Below are 20624 nucleotides of genomic sequence, written 5' to 3'. Positions count from 1 at the left end.
TGAGTAACTCTTGCATTAAGCTCACTGACCTCTTTCTTCAGCACCACAAATTTGTCTTCTAGTTTTTTGCATACGAATTCAATGAGCCTTTTTTCCGAGTCCAAAATTTACTTAGCAATCAGATCGTTGAACTTAGCAAAGCGCTGATCCATGCTATACATTAAACTATGAGAGAAGTCGCTGATCCGTGGCACCTTTTTGGCGCTATCAACCTCGTTATTAAGGTCGTCATCACGACGCTTACCACTGACTGGATCCATAGTGTTCGAAAAAAAAACGGGCCAAAAATAATCCTCGAAGAAACTGGATGACAGCTCTAACGCAGCTTAGATTATAATGATTAGCAAAGACGCAAACCACAAAATAAAGCTTGAAGCACAAACTTCAGTGAATATAAAACTTTTGGCGGGAAGATACACAGTTGATGAAAGTGGCAAAAAATCAAGTCGCCTGACAACAACAAAGCAGGAGCACCAATTGCAATATACTGCCAAGTTAGTTAAAGTTGAAATTGGAGATCACCTGGACAGAGGATCTTATTTTCCACAGATAAATGTCACGTTTGTTAATGTTTGGAAGCAGGTTGTAAGAATTAAGGCTCACAATAAACAATGAATTTGAAAATTTAAATAGGAGCACAAATTACTTTAGCTTTCAGACACCAAGGTTGCCAACCATAATCAGCAGTTGCATATTTTTTTTGGTAAGTCACAGGAACTTAAAGATTATACGATTTTTCGAATCAAGAAATAAGTGTAAAAATGGCATTGATTTGTTAGTGCATTTTTTTGCATATTTTGTCTTTATGCATATATTTGCATATTTTTTCATAAAGGTATATTTTGTCGCATATTTTTTTAGTATTTGGTGAATTTCAGTTAAATAAATTTCAAGATTAGTTGGCAACCTTATCGAACAAATGTTTTTAGGCCAATAATGCATTTGCCAATGCGTATGTGTATATAGTTAAGGGCCCATTACTGATACTTAGCATAGACTTGACTTGACTTGGCGTACACTTGGCAACTTAGCCACGTGTATACTCCACTTAGCGCATACAATCTGGCATCATAATCAATAAATGTCAATTTGTATGACAAAATGTCCAAATGAAATGGAAACAAACAAATGTCATCTCAAAATGTAAACGTCAGTAGCATGCAATGTTTATTTATCAGAACTGTAGATGACAGTTTCAAGTCAAGTCTATGCTAAGTATCAGTAATGGACACTTAATGCGGCAGGTACTCACGAACGTACGTACCAAAAACGTATCAGCTGACACGACCTATCTTATGAGTGTGCAATAGGGCCGTTCCATTGGTTTATCGAGCTCTGGCTCTGGAACGATCTCATTGGAACGATCTGGATCAACTTTATGAGAACTGGCAGCACTAATATAAAATATCTGTTTTGTTGAAAATAAGAAGAAACGTACACAAAATTTTAAGATACTGATAGAATTATTAACATTTAAATAGTTTCGCACGTAAGCAAACTATTTATTTTCCTTACATCATCTTCAAGTTGTTTACTCTTTCAGTGTTTTTGCTTTTAAATATGGCGAATTCTTTTATGTATACACAAATGTACACATATTTAGTTCAGTGCTACAATGGCTCAACTATATGGTTGGCTCATCTCACCAGCTGATTTTATTTTTTTTTTTTCATTTCACTGTAGTAGAGATTGTCAGAAGGAGATGGCAAACTTAAAATGAAACCAACGAATTTACAACATTTTCTTACTACATACAAATGCTGCCAAGTTTTATGATTTCATTCCATTCCATTCGTCTAACAGCAACACTCTGATTTTGGCAATGTGAACAAATGTATGTTGTTGCTGTAGAGATGAACCAACCATATAGTTGAGCCATGAGTGCTACCAACTCAAAAGTGGTTAGCTGTCAAAAAATCTACTACAGAAATTGAACCAGATAAATATCAGGATCACGTTGTTGTTGCATTTGCATGTTAAATTTCTATCCGTATCTCGCTCAAGTCTCAATGGAACGTAACTAATGTAAACGAAAACTCACCGACGTGCAACGCCCGTACGTACGTAGCCCGGAACGTAGAAATCAAAACAATTTTGATTTTTTCCGTAAGAACGTGTCAGCTGATCGCTCTCTCACTAGACAGAGTTGCCTAGTAAACTTTTGTGCGCTAATTTTTGACCGTTTGCAGTTTTATGCAAAAACACCTAATTAAAGTTTGAAAAATTGAGAAAATAATTCGAAATAATTATGTGAAAGTGCAGATTATAAATATGTAATTTACTTATATTTATTTAATATTAAGTGCAGCCTTTTACAACATCAAAAATTAAATTGGAAAAAGTTGATGTTTCCATGAGCATGCATGCAAAATGGTCAATGGCAACAGTGCTTATCTGTAAATAATACACACACAAATATGTTATGTACATGTACACAGACGCACACATTGATTCCTACGGGCTTGAGGGTTCGGTCAAACGTGTTTCGTACGACAAACGTCCGTACTTACGGCACACGTCAGTGGGTAATTGCCGATTAAGTCTGTGTGTATTACAATAAGGGTAGCGAGAAAGAGAGCTAACTAAATGTTTCTGCGTACACCTGTACAATTTGTACATATGTCCGTACATATTGTAACGAATTTGCTTGCAAATCCTCTTATTTGCAATCCTCTGCTAAGTTCGTATCGCTAAACTGTTGAATAAATAACTCCAATATTGAATAATGGAAAAATGGCCTTTATTAAAGTACTTCACAATAACACTTATACTTTGCTACTCGCTGGCTTAATAACCAAACTGATTGATAACTCAAATTAAACTCTACTATTGGCCGCCAGATCACGTGCTTAATCAATAACTGATTGATTGCTCAACTCAAACTGAATTACTTCTTACTCGCCTGCCCCGCTTTTATAGTTTACGCTGCATACTTCTAGGCTCTTCCTTTTCCAGAACTTACCAACTATATTCGTGTGTGTATAGTTCTCATATAGTTTCTACTTGTTTACAATTGTCTACTTTTTAGCGCTTCTCAGATGTACATATGTGAGTTTGTAGTTTACAGTCTCCCGCACACACATAATCGTATAAGTAAATAAATCTGTGTGTGACATCTCATCTCTCGCTGCCTTGTATGTAAATGTTGCTCGTCGGAATGTGTACATATGTGTAGACGCAATTATTGATTCGTTTATGTAGATACATAATGATTGAATTATTGATGTGAATTCACGTCACTGCTTAGCATCGCCTGGAAATGGCAGCACTCCTTAGTTTTGCTAATATTCGTAACACTGCCCTCCACCTAAGTCTGATCGTCCCGATCAGACAAATCTCCCAATATAAACGCCGCTAGCATCTCCAAATGTACCACCCTTCTAATCCGTGGTTTCCCAGTGGTTTGTATGCGGTAGATGGTATCACTGATCTTCTTCACAACTTTGTACGGGCCTTCCCACCTGCACCGAAATTGGGCTGGAACACCTTTCCGCCGGTGAGGGTTGTTTAACAGTACCAAATCTCCATTCCGGAAACCTTCCGAATTATTTTCCCTGTCGTACCTGTGTTCCATCTTACTACTCATTATTCTGGATCGTTCTCTCGCACTCTGTTGCTTGGCCAATGTAGAACTACTTTGTAAAGCTTGTTCTTGACGGATTGGCTTCACATACTCAGTATCGTTCCGACGTTTCCCAACAAAAGTGCGTCGGCATTCGCCAAATGTGCAAGCCTTTCGACATCTGACGCAAACTCCTGCAAAGTCTCATTAGGTTTTTGGTAGCGGTTTTGCAACTCTATTTGGTGTATCTGCTTCCTGTGTTCGCTTCCGTATCGCCTCTCTAGAGCGCTCATCAATGTTTCGTAGTTGTTCCGCTGTCCCTCGGGAATAGTCTGTAGGATTTCAGCAGCAGATCCTTTCAATGCCACGAATAGTGCAGCAACTTTATCTTCAGAACTCCATTTGTTCACTGCTGCGGTCTTCTCAAACTGAATCTTAAACACCTGGAAAGGAACAGAACCGTCAAAGGATGGTGTTTTTACCTTTGAATTACTAGTTGAAACTGCTGGGCGATTCAGTTGCAACTGCTCGATACGTCCTCTCAAAGCATCCACCTCGGCCTCGATTTTTTCTTCAAACTGTAAAATTTTTGTATCTTGCGCCTCCAACTTCGAGGAAATACGTCCTTCTTGCTTTTTCAGTTGAGCAGAGATCTGCGATGATATCTGTGCTGAAATTTGAGCCGACATTTCGGATATCCGTGCCTCTTGTGCTTCAATCTTCGCTGTTATACGGTTCTCCTGCGATTCCAGCTGAGATGACATTTGCGACGACATTTCGGATATACGCGTTTCTTGTGCTTCCATCTTCGATGTAATCTGTGTCGACATTTCTGACATACGCGTTTCTTGTGATTCCATCTGGGATACCATATACGTCTTCTGTTCTTCTAGTTGAGATGACATATACGTTTTCTGTTCTTCTAGTTGAGATGCCAGTTGAGATGTTATATCTGTCCTTTGCGATTCCAGTTGAGAAGCCACTGTCGATGTTTGAGCAGATATTGCAGCCAAAATCATGTTCAACTCTGTGTTCGCCATTGTCTGCGGTGTTTCTTCGATTTTTGTTATTTCCTCGCCATCAAGATGAAAGTCATACTCTTCCACATCAATTCCTTCTCCTTCCATTGCCTCTCGTAGCCGTGCCTGAAGTTCAACGCCGCTTGTATTCAATCCACGGCTCTCCAACTCCTTTAGTTGCTGGATCTTCAATTCACTGAACTTTGCCATGTCCTTGTTGTCCTCTGGAATTTATTCAACAATTCCTCTTCTGACACCAATTGTAACGAATTTGCTTGCAAATCCCCTTATTTGCAATCCTCTGCTAAGTTCGTATCGCTAAACTGTTGAATAAATAACTCCAATATTGAATAATGGAAAAATGGCCTTTATTAAAGTACTTCACAATAACACTTATACTTTGCTACTCGCTGGCTTAATAACCAAACTGATTGATAACTCAAATTAAACTCTACTATTGGCCGCCAGATCGCCTGCTTAATCAATAACTGATTGATTGCTCAACTCAAACTGAATTACTTCTTACTCGCCTGCCCCGCTTTTATAGTTTACGCTGCATACTTCTAGGCTCTTCCATTTCCAGAACTTACCAACTATATTCGTGTGTGTATAGTTCTCATATAGTTTCTACTTGTTTACAATTGTCTACTTTTTAGCGCTTCTCAGATGTACATATGTGAGTTTGTAGTTTACAGTCTCCCGCACACACATAATCGTATAAGTAAATTCATCTGTGTGTGACATCTCATCTCTCGCTGCCTTGTATGTAAATGTTGCTCGTTGGAATGTGTACATATGTGTAGACGCAATTATTGATTCGTTTATGTAGATACATAATGATTGAATTATTGATGTGAATTCACGTCACTGCTTAGCATCGCCTGGAAATGGCAGCACTCCTTAGTTTTGCTAATATTCGTAACAATATATACTTTTATATTTGAATTTAAACGTTGCTCACCTCCAGTGTCACTGGTATACATATTTTATGTTCTGCGATTCGTTTTCTTATTTATCTTCTTTTTGCACAAAAAATTGTTGTACATTCAGAAATTGTTTAAAAATGCCTAAAACTAAAACTACTTTGATTGGAACTCTTTCAAAATATGTGAACGAATATAAAGAGATATTCGAAACCGATGGAGGAATTTTATTTTGCAAAATTTGCAATAAAAGAGTTAGCTGTGCAAAAAATTTTCAAGTTGATCAGCATATGCGGAGCCAGAAGCACGTAGAGCTTTCTAGAAGGCAAGATGAAAAAACTTCTCAATGCCTGCTTAAACAGTATGTGGGCAATAAGAATATGTTTTACATGGAGCTTTGCGAGTCATTTATTGCAGCTGATATCCCATTATGGAAGTTAACAAACCAGCATTTAATCAAGTTTTTCAAAAAAATACGCCACGGAATCCATTCCTTTCGAGTCAACTTTGAGAAAAGACTATGTCCATGATATCTATTTATCGCAAATTGAAGAAATCGAACCACTTTTTGTGAGTATCAATTGATGAAACGTCTGACATACAAGGCCGTTTCGTAGCAAACATTTGAGTGGGAATATTACATTCAGACAAAGATGTGAGCTCCAAATTTTTTTTTATTAAACGTCGTTTGTCTAGTACGCACAAATCACTCCACAATTGCAAGAGCAATTTGATGATTCCATGCATTTATTGGGCCCTGACTTCGAAAAGTCGAAAATTATTTTATATGTCACTGACGCAGCTCCATATATGGTAAAGTCAGCAAAAGTGCTGAAGGTATTTTATCTAATATTACTGCACGTTACTTGTTTGGTACATGCAATTCATCGAGTGGCCGAAGATGTTAGAACCCGTTTTAGTGATGTGGACGACTTAATATCTAATGTAAGGAAAATATTTCTAAAATCTGCTTTGCGTGTTGAAGCGCTTAAAAACATGTTTCCCAATATCGCTCTTCCGCCACAGTCAATATTAACAAGATGGGGAGCCTGGTTAAAGGCGGCAAAATATTATTGCGAAAATTTTAACGAGTTTCAAACATTTCTTAAAGATCTAAATTATGACGACGCTTCTTCTATATTGAAGGCAAAAAATGCAATGGCTTCAAATTCTATTGAAGCACATTTAGCCAATATTAATTCAAACTACAACTTCTTGCCAGATATTATAACTAAATTGGAAGGGAAAAAATCGTTGGCTGAACAATTGCATATTGTGGGGGCTGCTGTTACAATTATTGAATGGGTGCAAGGTAACTTGATGAAAAGATAAGGGAGAAATTGAACGCCGTTCTGCAAAAAAATACTGGGTTCCAGGAACTTAAGGTAATATCCGGTGTGCTAAGTTCAAGTGACCAAATGGACTCAAGTGACAGCTGTAACGAAAGCAGTTATGACACCCACTTATCTTGCTTCAAGTGCGCCCCAATCACCAGTGTTGAAGTAGAAAGAACGTTCTCCTTGTACAAAACATTTTTGCGCCCAAATAGAGAAGGCTTTGACTTTGAAAATTTTAAAGAACAATTTATCTTGTTTGCCAATAAAGCCATCAACAAAGTAGACTGAATATTTTAAGTATGTGTACTGATTTGAAAATAATTTATTGGTATTTTACTTTTAAAAGTGCTTAACTATTTATTTTATTGTATACTTTAAAAATGTATATGTATGTATATTTTATTAATTTGGAGACTTTCACACTAAGAGTACAATATATCTTTGCGTTAATTAAAATCTTAAAAAAAAAAGGAAAAATAAATGTGAAAAGTGTTTTTGCATATTCTTTATGTGTTTAGTGCACATTTTTTTGGTCATATTATATGCGCATATTTTCCAGTTTATAGTGCATAAAAATCCGGGCCTACTGATTTGCAATTTGTATAACGTAACTTAAATAAATAATAAGGGAATTCAGAATTTTTTGTATTTGACATTGGAAACGTTGGTTTAGCAAATATAAGCTACGTTTTCCTTTGTTTTGACATGCTTTGCTGTTCAATATTGAAAGAGTAAGCTACGGCTTTTGATGTTGCGTTTTTGAAATTACGTAGCAAAAGCATAACGGTGTATTTTATTAGTGTACTGTAAAAAATATGCTACCGTTGTTTGCAATGCAATGATGCTAGTTCATTTGCACAAAATTCTGAACTCCATTAATATATTTTTACCTGTTTCCCATTAAGGTTAATGTAGCGTTCATTGGTAACATGTTCCACCGATGACTCTTCTTCAAATGAAAGAAAACCGAAACCGCGAGATTTTTTCTTCTCTTGATCGTACATGATTACCACCTCAGTGACCTTGCCATAACGTCCGAAAAATGTACGCAAATCCGTTTCAGTAACATTTGATGGTAAACCGCCAAGGAAAACTTTATAGCCACCACCCTTTTTAGGTTTCTGAAGCGTGCGTGGATTACATGGCTTCGGATCAATGGTACGGCCATCAAGTGTATGAGGTCCACTTTGCAGTACATGGCTTACATTTGCAGGATCCGCAAATGTTACAAAGCCAAATCCACGCGAACGTCCACTCTCGTTATTTTTCATAACGACACAATCAATTATCTCACCAAAACGGCAAAAATAACGTGAAAGATTTTCCTGTGTCGTCTCCCATGAAAGGCCGCCCACAAATAGTTTTCCCCTCTCGTCTTCCTCCATGATTTTCTGCGGACTCTTTAAAAAAGAAACCATAATTAAATTAACAAAATTCATAAATAATTTTAACATTTTTATATACATATACATATGTATGTATTTATATATGTAGGAATTGTGTGATAGAATGGAAGCTTACAAAACATGTACTATGAGCCGTGTTCTTTTATAATAGTTTTGCAAATAACAAATATAAAGCATCTATAGGGGATTTATTGTAGATAAGTGCATATGTAAACGTGGTCTTATTCGACTATAACCGGGTTCAAGCCATGTCGATTTTAAAAAAAGATAAAAAATAAACCATGAAGAAAAAACTAGATCAACTACAATCTAACTAATTAAATGGGTTTACACTGAAATGACAGCCCTTGGTCGGGAAAACGGTCGACCATATTGAACATCCACTTCGATGGCACCACGCTACCGATTGTCTTACACCCCAAAATCTTAGGTGTGACGTTCAATTACAGTACAGTAACTGGTTAAACTCTAACCTATCCAGAATCAACCCCGACATACAAGATGTATGTCCTGCTTGCAATGCGTCAATACATGACACCAACAATCTCTTCAACTGTATTGTGGAACCAACGCCTCTAATACCCCTCTCATTATGGTCCACCCCTGTTGAAACAGCAAGTTTCCTTAGACCCCGTTAGAGGATATTGATCACAATTTGTGATTGGTCGCACCTATTGGATGTGTGCAGTCACTGCTACATCAACAACAAGAAAGGGGTGAGTGCGAAACGGAGATTTTTAAGCCCGGGGAGAACTCCTGTAATTAATGGCAACTTTATAACCGATGTCCAGAGAGTACTAACATTATGGAAGGGATATTTCTCTCTCCTTTTAATGGCTGTAACGGCCGGGGAAGATAATGAACCCGTGAACCGCCTTATTAGCCCTATCAGTAAATCTACTATCCTCCCGAAAACTCATAAGGATGTACAAGTTTGAACTAAACTAGGTTTCCTGCAGGGTGACACCCTATTGCTTTTAAATTTTATACTGGAGAAAATTATAAAAGTTGCAGACCTTAACTGTTCTGGAATAATATCTAACAAGAATCTGAAATTACTGTTGTTGTTGTAGCAATAAGGACACACATCTGAACTTACTGTCGTATGTAAACGACATTGATACCATCGGCCTGAAGTTTTGCTTACTCCAAACTGGGAAAGGAAAAAAGTTAATGCGCTATACACAACCCTTTGAACCATTTGGGTGTTTTAGACGCCTCTTACGACAGGCATATCTGCCGGGAGTATATTCTAAGCCCCCTAACCCGTACATCCATCGAAGCTTGCTTCGTAAACGTCCCAATTAGATTGGGTGAGATTAAGAGATAAAAATTGCACATGGAACAACTAAAGACTCCTGTATTAAAAAAAAAATGTCATAGTACCTCTAAATCGTGGGCCCCCTCAGAAACCCCTCCTATCGGCGGGCCTGGTGATGTGCTATACTTGATATTATTCGCTATAATATTTTTTATTGATAAGCAGGTTGTTTAAACATCAAGCAATTACACGGAATTATATCCGCACCACCTGAAAATATGAGTGCCACTGCGTATACGTAAAATTTTAATATTACGTATAAACAAATAAAAAAAATTGCAATAAAAAAATATTGCGACTATAAACTGAGATATAACCTATCCTATATTTCAAGTTAGATCAAACTACACACGGGGTGCAAAACAAATTCAAAATCGGTTCAGTAGTTTAGGAGTCCATTGGCCTCAAACCTGTGACACGTGTTTTTTATATATTAAAAAGAAGAAGATAAAATAAATAAATGTAAGGCGCGATAACCTCCGAAGAGATTTTAGGCTGAACTTCTCTTTCAATTTGCTTCGTGCTCCTTTTTAATTGTTCCTACAAATTGGCGGGAAGGGACCTACTCGTTTTATGCCGAATCCGAACAGCAACTGCAAGGCAGATGCGTTTTCGCTCAAAGCTTTTCGTGGCAGAAATACTCTTGGAGTGCTAGTCAAAAGCTGCCGAGGGGCTACCCCGCTTAGAAAAGTTTTCTTCTAATTGAAAAAACTTGTTTCTAAAATTTTGATGTTGCTTTGCCTGGTACCTAAACTCGGGATCGGCAGTGTGGTAGGCGGAGCACGCTACTATTACACCACGGCAGTCGCCAATTACTTTACAAATAATTAAAATTTCACCTTTTTCCGCAGCGAAATGTATGTTTGTAGAAATAAGTAAGTATGTATGAAAATGCTACTTACGGTTGCTGTTGCTGAAATCGTTTTTAGGCCGTAACTTCTTCTGTTGCTTCTGCAAATTTTTTATGAAATTTCTCCGTTTATAATGTCACTTTTTTCAGTAATATTTTATGTAGTTTATCTAGTCGTTTTTTAGGTTTTTATTTTTTTTTAGCGCTAGTGTTGTTTAAGCAAAATATAGCTAGATTAAGGTGAATAAACTCGATCCGTCTTCGAAAAGGGTTTGCATATGCTTACTTCCACACTTTGCTTTTCTTTAAGCTTAGAAAACTAAAGCCACGACGTCAATACGTAACTTTCTAATGATGGCACAGAATATGTATGTTTTTTATATATCAAACCCATAAACGATGGTGACGCAACATGAAAAGAGAAAAGGAAGCAATATTAAAATACATTGCCATAAAACAAAAGGTTCTCCAATTAATTTACAATCCTTAAAACAAAAAGTAGATACAACATTTTTCAGTACTTCCTTTATATACAATAAATGGACCAGAGGTATCGAAAAATGTCTCTTTAAACAAATACATAATCTTGTTGAACTTTGGTATTGTAACGAGTTTTGGGAAACTCCTGAGAATTATTTTGCAGCTTCTGTTAACGTTCGAACCTCTGAACTGTCGAATAAATAACTCAAATATTCAGTATAACAAAACGTTCTTTATTTAGACTACTTGAGAGTAATTCTTCACAATTACAATAATCGCGTACTTCACTATAGCGTGTTAAAATCAAAACTGATTATCGCTTACACCGCGCTGCTTTTATACTCTCAGTTAGCCTCGTTTACCTATTTCTCCTAAGGTCTAGACTTTTCACGATCACGCCTTGTTGTTGTTGTTGTAGCAATGCTTCGCCCCACCTAATAGCTGCGACCGATCACGGTTGGTATGTGGTGTTTGAAAACGATGGTATTTCAGCTGCGATTGCTTCATCTGGTAGCTCACCATAATGATGATTTCTGTGTTCGGGAATACTGTCGCCGATTCGATGAATTTGGTTGATGTGTCGTTTCCATATTCTGCCATCATCCAAGAGGACGTTATAGTGTAATTCCCCAAGTTTTCTGAGAATACGACCAAATTGATACTTTTTATCGTAGTAATCTCGCACTGATACACGTTCCCCTTCGTACAACTTCCGACTCGCCGGTTTAATTTGTTTTTCTCGGTCTTCTTGTGCTACTGGCAATAGCAAATCCAATTTTGAACGAATCTGCCTGTTAAACACTCGCTGTGCTGGTGATACGCCCGTGGATGTATTTACCATTCGACGGTAACACATTAAAATTTGTGCCAATTTTGTGTCTATGTCTTTCGTACTGCTGTGCATAGCTTTGAGCTTATCTTTCAGCGTCTGCACATACCTTTCAGTCTGTCCGTTTGTCGCCGGATGAAATGGTGCACTTCGTTTATGTGTAATACCATTGCTTCGCAAAAATTGCCTAAACTCATTCGACGTGAGTTGTGTTCCGTTGTCGCTGACTAATAATTTTGGGATTCCAAACGTTGCGAAAATTTGGCGGCAAACTTTGATTGTCGACTGTGTTGTGATATTATCCATTATATGTATTTCTGGCCATTTGCTGTATGCGTGACCAGAATGAAGAAATACTTCCCCATAAACGGTCCTGCAAAATCGACGTGAACTCTTTCAAAGACACTTGATGGTGGATCCCAAACGTGTGTTGAAATTTTGCTAGGATTTTTCCGATTTTGTTGGCTTGAGCTACAGTTTAGAGTGATGTTGTCAACATCCGAATCTAAGCCGGGCCACCAAATGTAGCTAAGTGCCAGTGTTTTCATTTTTGATGTACCAAAATGTGCCTGATGTAGTTCCTCAAGCACAGCTTTCCTCAGTAGTGGTGGAATGTAAACGCGTGTCCCCCTCAACAAAAATCCTTCTTGAAGTGCAAATTCCCTTTGGTCTATTCCAAATCGGTGTTCTTTAGCAACTGTTTTTCCTGTTTCTACTCCCTGCACAAGCTTGCTTACTATTTTGTCATCTTTTATAGCTCTAGCCAAATTGTCCACTGTGACAGGCATATTATGTATGCAGTTTAATTCTATATCAATTTCGGAAATTGTTGCTACCGATTGTGCTCGTGGTAACCGGGACAATGCGTCTGCATTGCTATGCTCGGCTGATTTTCGGTACTTGATTTCGTAGTCGAACGAAGGCAAAAAAATTGCGTAATATTGCATCCGTGTTGCTGATAATATAGGGAGACCCTTTTGTGGTGAAAAAATCTGTGTAACTGGTTTGTTGTCACATTGTAGAATGAAGTGTCTGGCATAGACGTACTGGTAAAATTTCTTTACGCCATACACTATACCATATACCTCTTTGTCGAACTAGCTGTAACGTTGTTGCGTAGCTGTCAGAGTTTGCGAGGCGAATTGGCTTGCGTCTGTTGCCAGTACTAAAGGTAACTTTGGATTATAATGTACTAAATAACTTGGACATGACATTTTTTGTTTGACCGTATTAAAAGAAAATTTGCATTTGTCATCCCAAACGAATGGGACTTTGTCTTTGAGTAAGTTATTTAGCGGATACAGTACCGTGCTTAAATTTTCAAAAAATCTGCCGTAATAATTTAATAAACCGATAAAGAACGTACCTCATCCTTGTTTGTTGGCTCTTTCATCTGTTGTATTGCCTCCATTTTTTCTTTTATTTTGTGGATGTCGTGACGATCGATCTTATAACCGCAATATGTGATTGAGTCTTCCATGAACTCACATTTATTGAAATTCGCCCTCATGTTGTGTTTTTCAAGGCGTTGTAGTACGGTTTCTAGACGTTGAATATGCAATGTATCGTTTGGTGCTGTTATTTTGATGTCGTCGAGAAAAACCGTCACACCATTTATGTCTTTAAGAATGATCTCGATCTCGAGTTGCCATTTTGCTGGCCCTGTTGCAATTCCGTACATTAGTCTAGTCGGCTGGTATAGTCCTTTATGTGTTGAAAGTGTGAGAATCCTTTGATCTTCTTCGTGCACTTCCATTTGAAGATACGCTTTGGTGAGGTCGATTTTCGTGAATTTCTCACCACCAGGTATTTGTGAAAGCAATTCTTCGATAGACGGCAATGGATGTTCGTCGATGAGAATTGAAGGGCCGCAAATTCTAACTTTGTCGTTACTTTTAGGTACTGGAACAATTGGTGTTGCCCATTTGCTGGTGTCAACTTTTTTAATACGCCATTTTGTACCAAGTCGTCAATTTCTTTTTCGATTCGTGCTCGCATTGAGAACGCTGGTCACCTTGCGATCTTGAAAATTGGTGTACGTTAGGTTTCAAGTGAATACGTGCTTTCAACCCGTTTAGCTTGGACATTGATGTTGTGTCGAATACTCGTGGATACTTGTGCCTCAATGTTTCTAAATATATTTTGGTATCGATTTTCGCGAGTGTATGCTCGCCACGAAAAACTTTGTTCCAGTCCAACGGCAATAGGTTTAGCCACTCACGCCCCAATAATGGATGGCGTTTTGATTCGACAATGTATAATCGTAGCTCATACATTTTCCCCTTAGAAGCGACTTTGACATACACGAAACCGAATACTTTGATATTATTTCCAGTGTAGCTGACCAGGTATATGTCCGGTTCGTGTAGTTGTTGTTCTTCAATGCGTCCAATTTGCTGATTGTAATCGAGTTTGCTCATAATTGCAACCGGTGCGCCGCTGTCAATTTCAAAATCTATAAAGAATTTAATTGCATTGTAATCCAAAATTTTTTCCTTGGTGTGTGCCTAGCTTTGTTTCCGATGATATGGCAGATCTCCTCCACTTCCCGATGCTCAGCGTAGTTAGCCTCCGTTTGGTCCTTCTGCTTCCGTTTCGTTTTGATGCAAACTTTTTTTGTGTGTCCGGATATGCCGCATTTCGTACAGTATACATTTTTTCCTGTACATTGTCGCGAAATATGTGGTCCGCCACAACAATAACAGCTTTTTTTCGATTCTTTTACTGAGTGTTTCATTTTTTTGGTATTCTTCGACCGATTTCCCCCCCGATGCACGATTTGTTTTTTCCTTGAGTGATACTTGCCCAACATCTTTGAGGTTGTGTCATTTCGGCATTACTTTTTTCAGACAGTTCCATTGCACGTGCTGTCTTTAATGTGTTCTCGATTGTTAAATCCGTTTTTTCTAGCAACCTGTTTCGCATAACTTTGCTTTTCACACCGAAAACTAGTTGATTTCTTAAGGCTGTCTCGAGATATGAACCGAAATTGCAATTCGTAGCTATTTTCTTCAGTTCAATCAAAAATTCGTCCACCAACTGATGGTCATGTTGCCGGCTTAGGTGGAAACGATAATTTTCCACGATTTCTAGCGGCTTTGGCTCAAATATTTCAGCCAGTGTCTTACAAATTTCGTCGTATTTTTTCTTCTCAGGTTCGGCCGGCGCTAACTTGTCGCACAATGTATTGTACGTTGCATAGCCGATGTGATGTAGCAGCAAATGAACTTTTTTGTTTTCCTGCGTTTCATTTATAGCAAACGCGCTTTCTAAGCGTTTTTTCCAACGACTCGCATTGTATTTTTTTCTTGTCAAATTCTTCGAATTGTATTGCTAGTGGTTTACCAAAATATCTATGGTCTGAAGCTGTTACTACAGCAAGGTATTTATTAAACTGCACAACAAATAGCAAGTGTCCAGGGAGTACACCTTATGAAAAATGGTTTGGTCGAAAACCATGTTTGGATCACATCAAAATATTTGGAACAGAATGTTTTGTTCAAGTTCCAAAACAAGCGGGTCGACAAAAGTGGGATCCAAAAGCGAAGAAAGTATTTTTGATTGGATTTGAGCCCACAACCAAAAACTTTCGACTATTTGATCCGAACAACAGAAAGATATTTCTCAGCTGTAATGTCCGTTTTAAAGAGCAAGTATCAAAAAATATCTGTTTTAATGAGCAATTATCAAAAAAAATTTGTACTTCGGGATGACATTGATACTGATGATGAAGAAGTGTCTGAAACGCTTCAAGTGAAATCGTCGTTCAATCGGCTTATAATAATGATGTTTTTCTTGACGCTGAAGGAGAATCAACTGCGGAAACTCATGAACGGGTTCGACCCCAGAGAAGTAATCAACGCTACGATCTGCGAGAAAGTGTAGAGTCCAGATCGGTTAATTGAAAGTGGATTTTCAGCAACAATTGTTGAACCAAAAACATTTGAAGAGGCAATGAACTCACCCGATGCACAACAATGGAAGAGTGCAATGGATGAGGAGTTTAATTCATTGATCAAGAATCACACATGGAATTTGGTAGAGCCACTTGATGATCAGAAAATTATTGATAATCGTTGGGTGTTTAAAATCAAAGAAAATACTGATGGCTCAATTGAGAGATATAAAGCGCGTCTTATGATTCGTTGGTTCACTCAGCAATACGGTGTCGATTACGAAGAGACTTTTAGTCCTGTCGTCAAATATACATCGATTCGTGCAATTCTGTCTCTAGCGGCAATGAATAAAATGCGGCTAAAGCAGTTCGACATTAAAACTGCATTTTTGTACTGTGAGTTGAAAGAAAACGTTTTTATGAAGCAGCCAGTCGGCTATAATGACAACAGTGGACGCGTATGCAAGCTGATCAAAAGTTTATATGGTCTGAAACAGGCATCACGATGTTGGAAAGAAAAATTTACGTCATTTCTTTGCGAATTTGATTTCACACAAAGTGATTCAGACTCATGCGTTTTCATTCGGCGAAAGGATAAGACAATAACGATCATCGCGATTTATGTAGATGATGGGTTGATGGTAACAAATAAAATTACTGAAATTGATTCGATAGTTTCACACCTGCAAGACAATTTTGAAGTAAAAGTTATCGAGGCAAAGCAATTTTTGGGTCTCGAAATTGATCAACGTCAGGATGGTTCAATACGCATATATCAGCAGGCTTATGCTAAAAAGATATTGAATCGGTTTGGTATGATTGAAAGCAAAACTGTATCAACTCCAATGGATAACAATCAGAACCTTGGTGATTTCGCAAGAGATGAGCATTATGCTGTATATCCATATGGTGAAGCGGTCGGTAGCTTAATTTACCTGGCTATTGGGACACGACCAGACCAGTGGTAAGTCGATATTTGGAACAGCCTAGCTCATACCATTCTGTTCTGTATACACTGTAGAAGCTAGCGCGGTACTACGCGCAACTCAATTTGCTCTCGGCACCAAAGAAAAATACATAGTATGCTCAGATAGCTTATCGACCATACAATGCATCACAAATATGTCCAGTACAGCTAGGCTGACAGTAGCAACACGCAAACCACTTTTACAAAGCAACAGTCGAATAAAAATCATGTGGGTCCCAGGCCATGTTTCAATAGCTGGAAATGAAGCTGCTGATGAGAGTTAAGTTAGCAGCACAAGAACCACTTATAGTTCAAAACTTTATCTCTAAAAAGGATATCTCCAAACTGGCTCAAATACACATACTTAAAGCAAACTCGAAGATTGGAAGAATTATATCCACCACTACTCGAATATAAACACCAGCGGAAAGAATCCTATATTCCCAATTAAAAGCCACCTGCAACAATTTGAAAGCGTTTATCCGACTACGCATAGGACACACGATTATTACACATGAGGCGGTTCTTAGAGGATCGAGCGTGTCACAGTGCCCCTACCGTAATGCAGAAACCAACTCTGTGATTCATCTCCTCGACAGATGTCACCATTGCGCAATAACCAGAGCAAGCCTATTTGGAAATACAAACCCTTCTAGTTTATTAAGAAATCATAACGCTGTATCTATAGACAAAATAAATGAATTCCTTAGGTTAACAGATCTTAAGAAATTAATCTAGAGTTAATTATCTATAAGCCTGTAATTAATATAAGCAAAAACTGTAACTTATAATAAAAAAAAACAAAAAGCGAGCCGAAGGTGTTCTTACTAGTGCTCCTTTTTCCAGTAAAGAAGGCATTTTGCGCTTCTTTTCTTCTAATAAATAAAAAAATAAATAAATTTGTAAATTGTACTATACAATGAATTAGGCTTTTTTGACCATAATAAATAAAATAATAATAATAATAATAATAATAATAATAATAATAATAATAATAATAATAATAATAATAATAATAATAATAATAATATGTTAGCTGGTTTCCCAGGCTTTAGTAGCGGGACCACCTTGGCCATTTTCCATTTTTCGGGTATGACAAATGTGGAAAGAGACAGGTTGAAGACATTTCATTTCATTTCATTTATTTATTGGGCTTTTAAGCATCGGCATGGCTATGCCGTCTGGGCCCACTGCTTTGGATGGTTTAGCATGACCGATGGCATCCTCAACCTCTTTGGCGGTGATGGTAATTGGTGACGCGCTGAATTTATGTTTATGTGCGTGTCTGTTGGCCCTCCGTCTATCTTTGTCGACCGTAGAATGCAATATATATTGTCGGTAGAAAGCGCTCGCGCATTTTTTCGCATCCGACAGCACTTTATCGCCAAAGGCCCTGGAAACTTTGTCATTGTGCCTAGACGGATTCGATAGGGACTTTACGGTGGACCAAAGTTTACCTACACCGGCAGAGAGGTTACAACCGCTTAGGCGCTCTTCCCATTTCGCCCGCTTGTGTTCATCCACATCGCAATCTGATACGTTGGTTTATATCCCTTATTTGGGGGTCGTCGGGTTCGAGCTGTCTTATAAGGTCACGTTCTCTCGCTAAACTTGCTGCCTCCGCCGGGAAGTGGGGCCGAATTTCGGGAATTCTACCGGCGGGAATGAAACGAGCGGAGGCGGATTCAATGACCTTGCGGAAAGGACGCTCCCCTTGGCGGGCATCAGCTTCCTACCATACGTGTGGGGGCGTATCCGTTTATTGTGCAGAACGTCGTTTCTTCTATTTGATCCGCCAACATCTCACCCCTACCGTCCACCCGCAAGTTTGAATGCCATAGATCGTGATGGGCATTGAAATCGCCTAAGATAATCCGATTGTTGCCAGTGAGTAAGGCGCTGATATTAGGGCGGTATCAAGTGGGGCAACCGGTGGCAGGAGGGATGTAGATGTTTATTATTTCTAGGTTTGCATCGCCTGACCGGACAGATAAGCCTTGACGTTCTAAGACACTGTCCCTGCGGTCGATGTTGGGATCAAATATATGATATTGCATAGTGGTGTATGATAAACGCGGGGCCGTCTCCATTTCCACTCTCGCGATCTTTTCTGTGGACATTATACTCAGAACAGGTCTGCAATGCAAATCTTGCTGTGAGTTTAGTCTCTTGAATCGCAGCAATGCGGATGTTGTGCCGCTTCATGAAATCGACTATCTCCATGATCTTCCCAGTTAATCCATTATAGTTTAACTGCAGAATTCTGAAGTGCATAGGGGGAGACGTCGTCACTCTGGGAGTAAGTGCGCTAAGGCGCAGACTACGGGACGTCCCACAGTGTTTCGACTGTATAGAGTTAGGTGGAAAAAAGTCAAAACCATTATAGTTGTGCTCCTATATTAACTTAACCATTGAAATTGGATTATACAGAAGTGCCATGCTTCTAATACTAAATATTTGTGTGTGTGTGTGTCTCTACATATACATTAGGGTGATTCAAAAAAAAATTTCCCAACTCTTACCCTTTTAAATCCTCTTTATTGTAAAGATAAATATACTTTGTCTCAGATTTGCTCAGCAGTCGTTTATTTAATAAAAACAGAACTACAACATACATCTATATAAGGATATCATTCACTTATGTATTTATTGTAAATAAATATTTCGTCTCTGACTTTTTTTGACTTTTGCTTGATTTGGCTTTTTCTTTCATTAAAAATGCTTTGGTTCTCTCCTCGGATTTGCCAAACTTTTAGGGGCAATCTATATGATATATGTAATAAACACTCGAATGTTTTTATCAGCGCATGGAGTGTAGACAACCCATAATCATAATTGTCAGTCTTTGCAATGTAAGAAGCAACTGGTATGTTCATTTGACTAAGTTTGGCATCGCAAATGTAACAATTTTGGTTACCCTTCGTCCCTGACAGTCTGTTACATATTTTTCCATCAACCACTGTTGAGAGGAGAGTATGTTTCACTAGGAAATTTTTACAATCAGTTGGCCGCAATTGATTATTATGATCCCTTATATTATCTGCTTCGCGTTTCACTAAATCTGGTGTTTCTTTTTGAAAAATAAATTTGATTGGTAGAAAATATTGTGTTGATGAGGGTTTGGAATTAATCTAAATTGGAGTATCGTGGTCATTATTTAAAACAAGCTTTAAAGGCGCGAAACCAATTAAAAATTAGTACTCGTCAGTTGCAGCAGCATTTTCAAACTTTTGCTTGTACATCCTATGCCTTGAAATCCCATCTAAGCCCCATTTGCAAATATGTGTTGCTGATTGGACTTTGTAAGCTCCAGAAAGGGACAAAGTGTCTAAGACGCGCTTAGTGGTTATATCTAGCAAAGATTGCAATGTAAAACTAGCAGAAATCTCATCCACATTACTGCATTCATCAGGTGGAAAGCATATTTTCTTAGATTTCGGTCAACTATAGAACGATGGAAAGACATCGTGATCTACACCCAGAGCTGCATTTCTCAATAATTTGTAATTATTGGTAGTTAATGTAGCGTCAAGGTAGAGGTCTATCGCTTCATCACCAGAGACACCTTTGTTTTGCAGCATTTACCTGCGCATTTTTCATATCTTTACCACTGTCTAAGTCATAGCTTAGGTCTTTAATAATGCTAGCAGCATCTTTTTTCCTTGCGAGCCTAAGGGCGTGCTCGGCAGCGAACAAAATTTCCTCCAAAGTGTAATTGTTAAGTATAAATTCTATTATGTTTATTTTAGTTTTCTGCCCACAGTCTTGGAAGTCCTTTGAGGGTCGACCGAATTGTTGTTCTTTTGTAAAAGTTTCTTCAGCACCATACGAAGAAGCATCTGGCCCCCCAGCGGGTTAGGGGGTCAGAATATACCCGCGGTAGGTATGCCTGTCGTAAGAGGCGACTAAAATGCCAGATTCAAGGGACTGTGTAGCGCAACCCTTCAGGTTGCCAGCGCAATATATAGCTTCTCCAAACCCAATTGTCAACCTCACCTATCCGCGGCGAATCCTGTTTCACTAACAGACGAGGCT

The 20624-nt window shown here is 38.3% G+C and overlaps 1 protein-coding gene across 1 annotated transcript in view; it reads right to left on the bottom strand.

The window, feature by feature from the left end:
* Hrb27C (Heterogeneous nuclear ribonucleoprotein at 27C) overlaps nucleotides 1-20624 on the bottom strand; it is a 36876-nt gene that overhangs the window by 11490 nt on the left and 4762 nt on the right. The window contains exons 2-3 of the mRNA XM_067765349.1: nucleotides 10471-10766; nucleotides 7732-8241 (exon numbers count right to left, since the gene is read on the bottom strand). Coding sequence (XP_067621450.1) covers nucleotides 7732-8226 — 495 coding nt within the window. The 5' untranslated portion in view covers nucleotides 8227-8241; nucleotides 10471-10766. The remainder of the gene's footprint in view (nucleotides 1-7731; nucleotides 8242-10470; nucleotides 10767-20624) is intronic.

Source organism: Eurosta solidaginis, chromosome 2 (genome assembly GCF_040869045.1).
Source record: "Eurosta solidaginis isolate ZX-2024a chromosome 2, ASM4086904v1, whole genome shotgun sequence".
Taxonomy (NCBI): Eukaryota; Metazoa; Arthropoda; class Insecta; order Diptera; family Tephritidae; genus Eurosta; species Eurosta solidaginis.
This window is presented reverse-complemented; position numbering and strand designations above follow the sequence as displayed.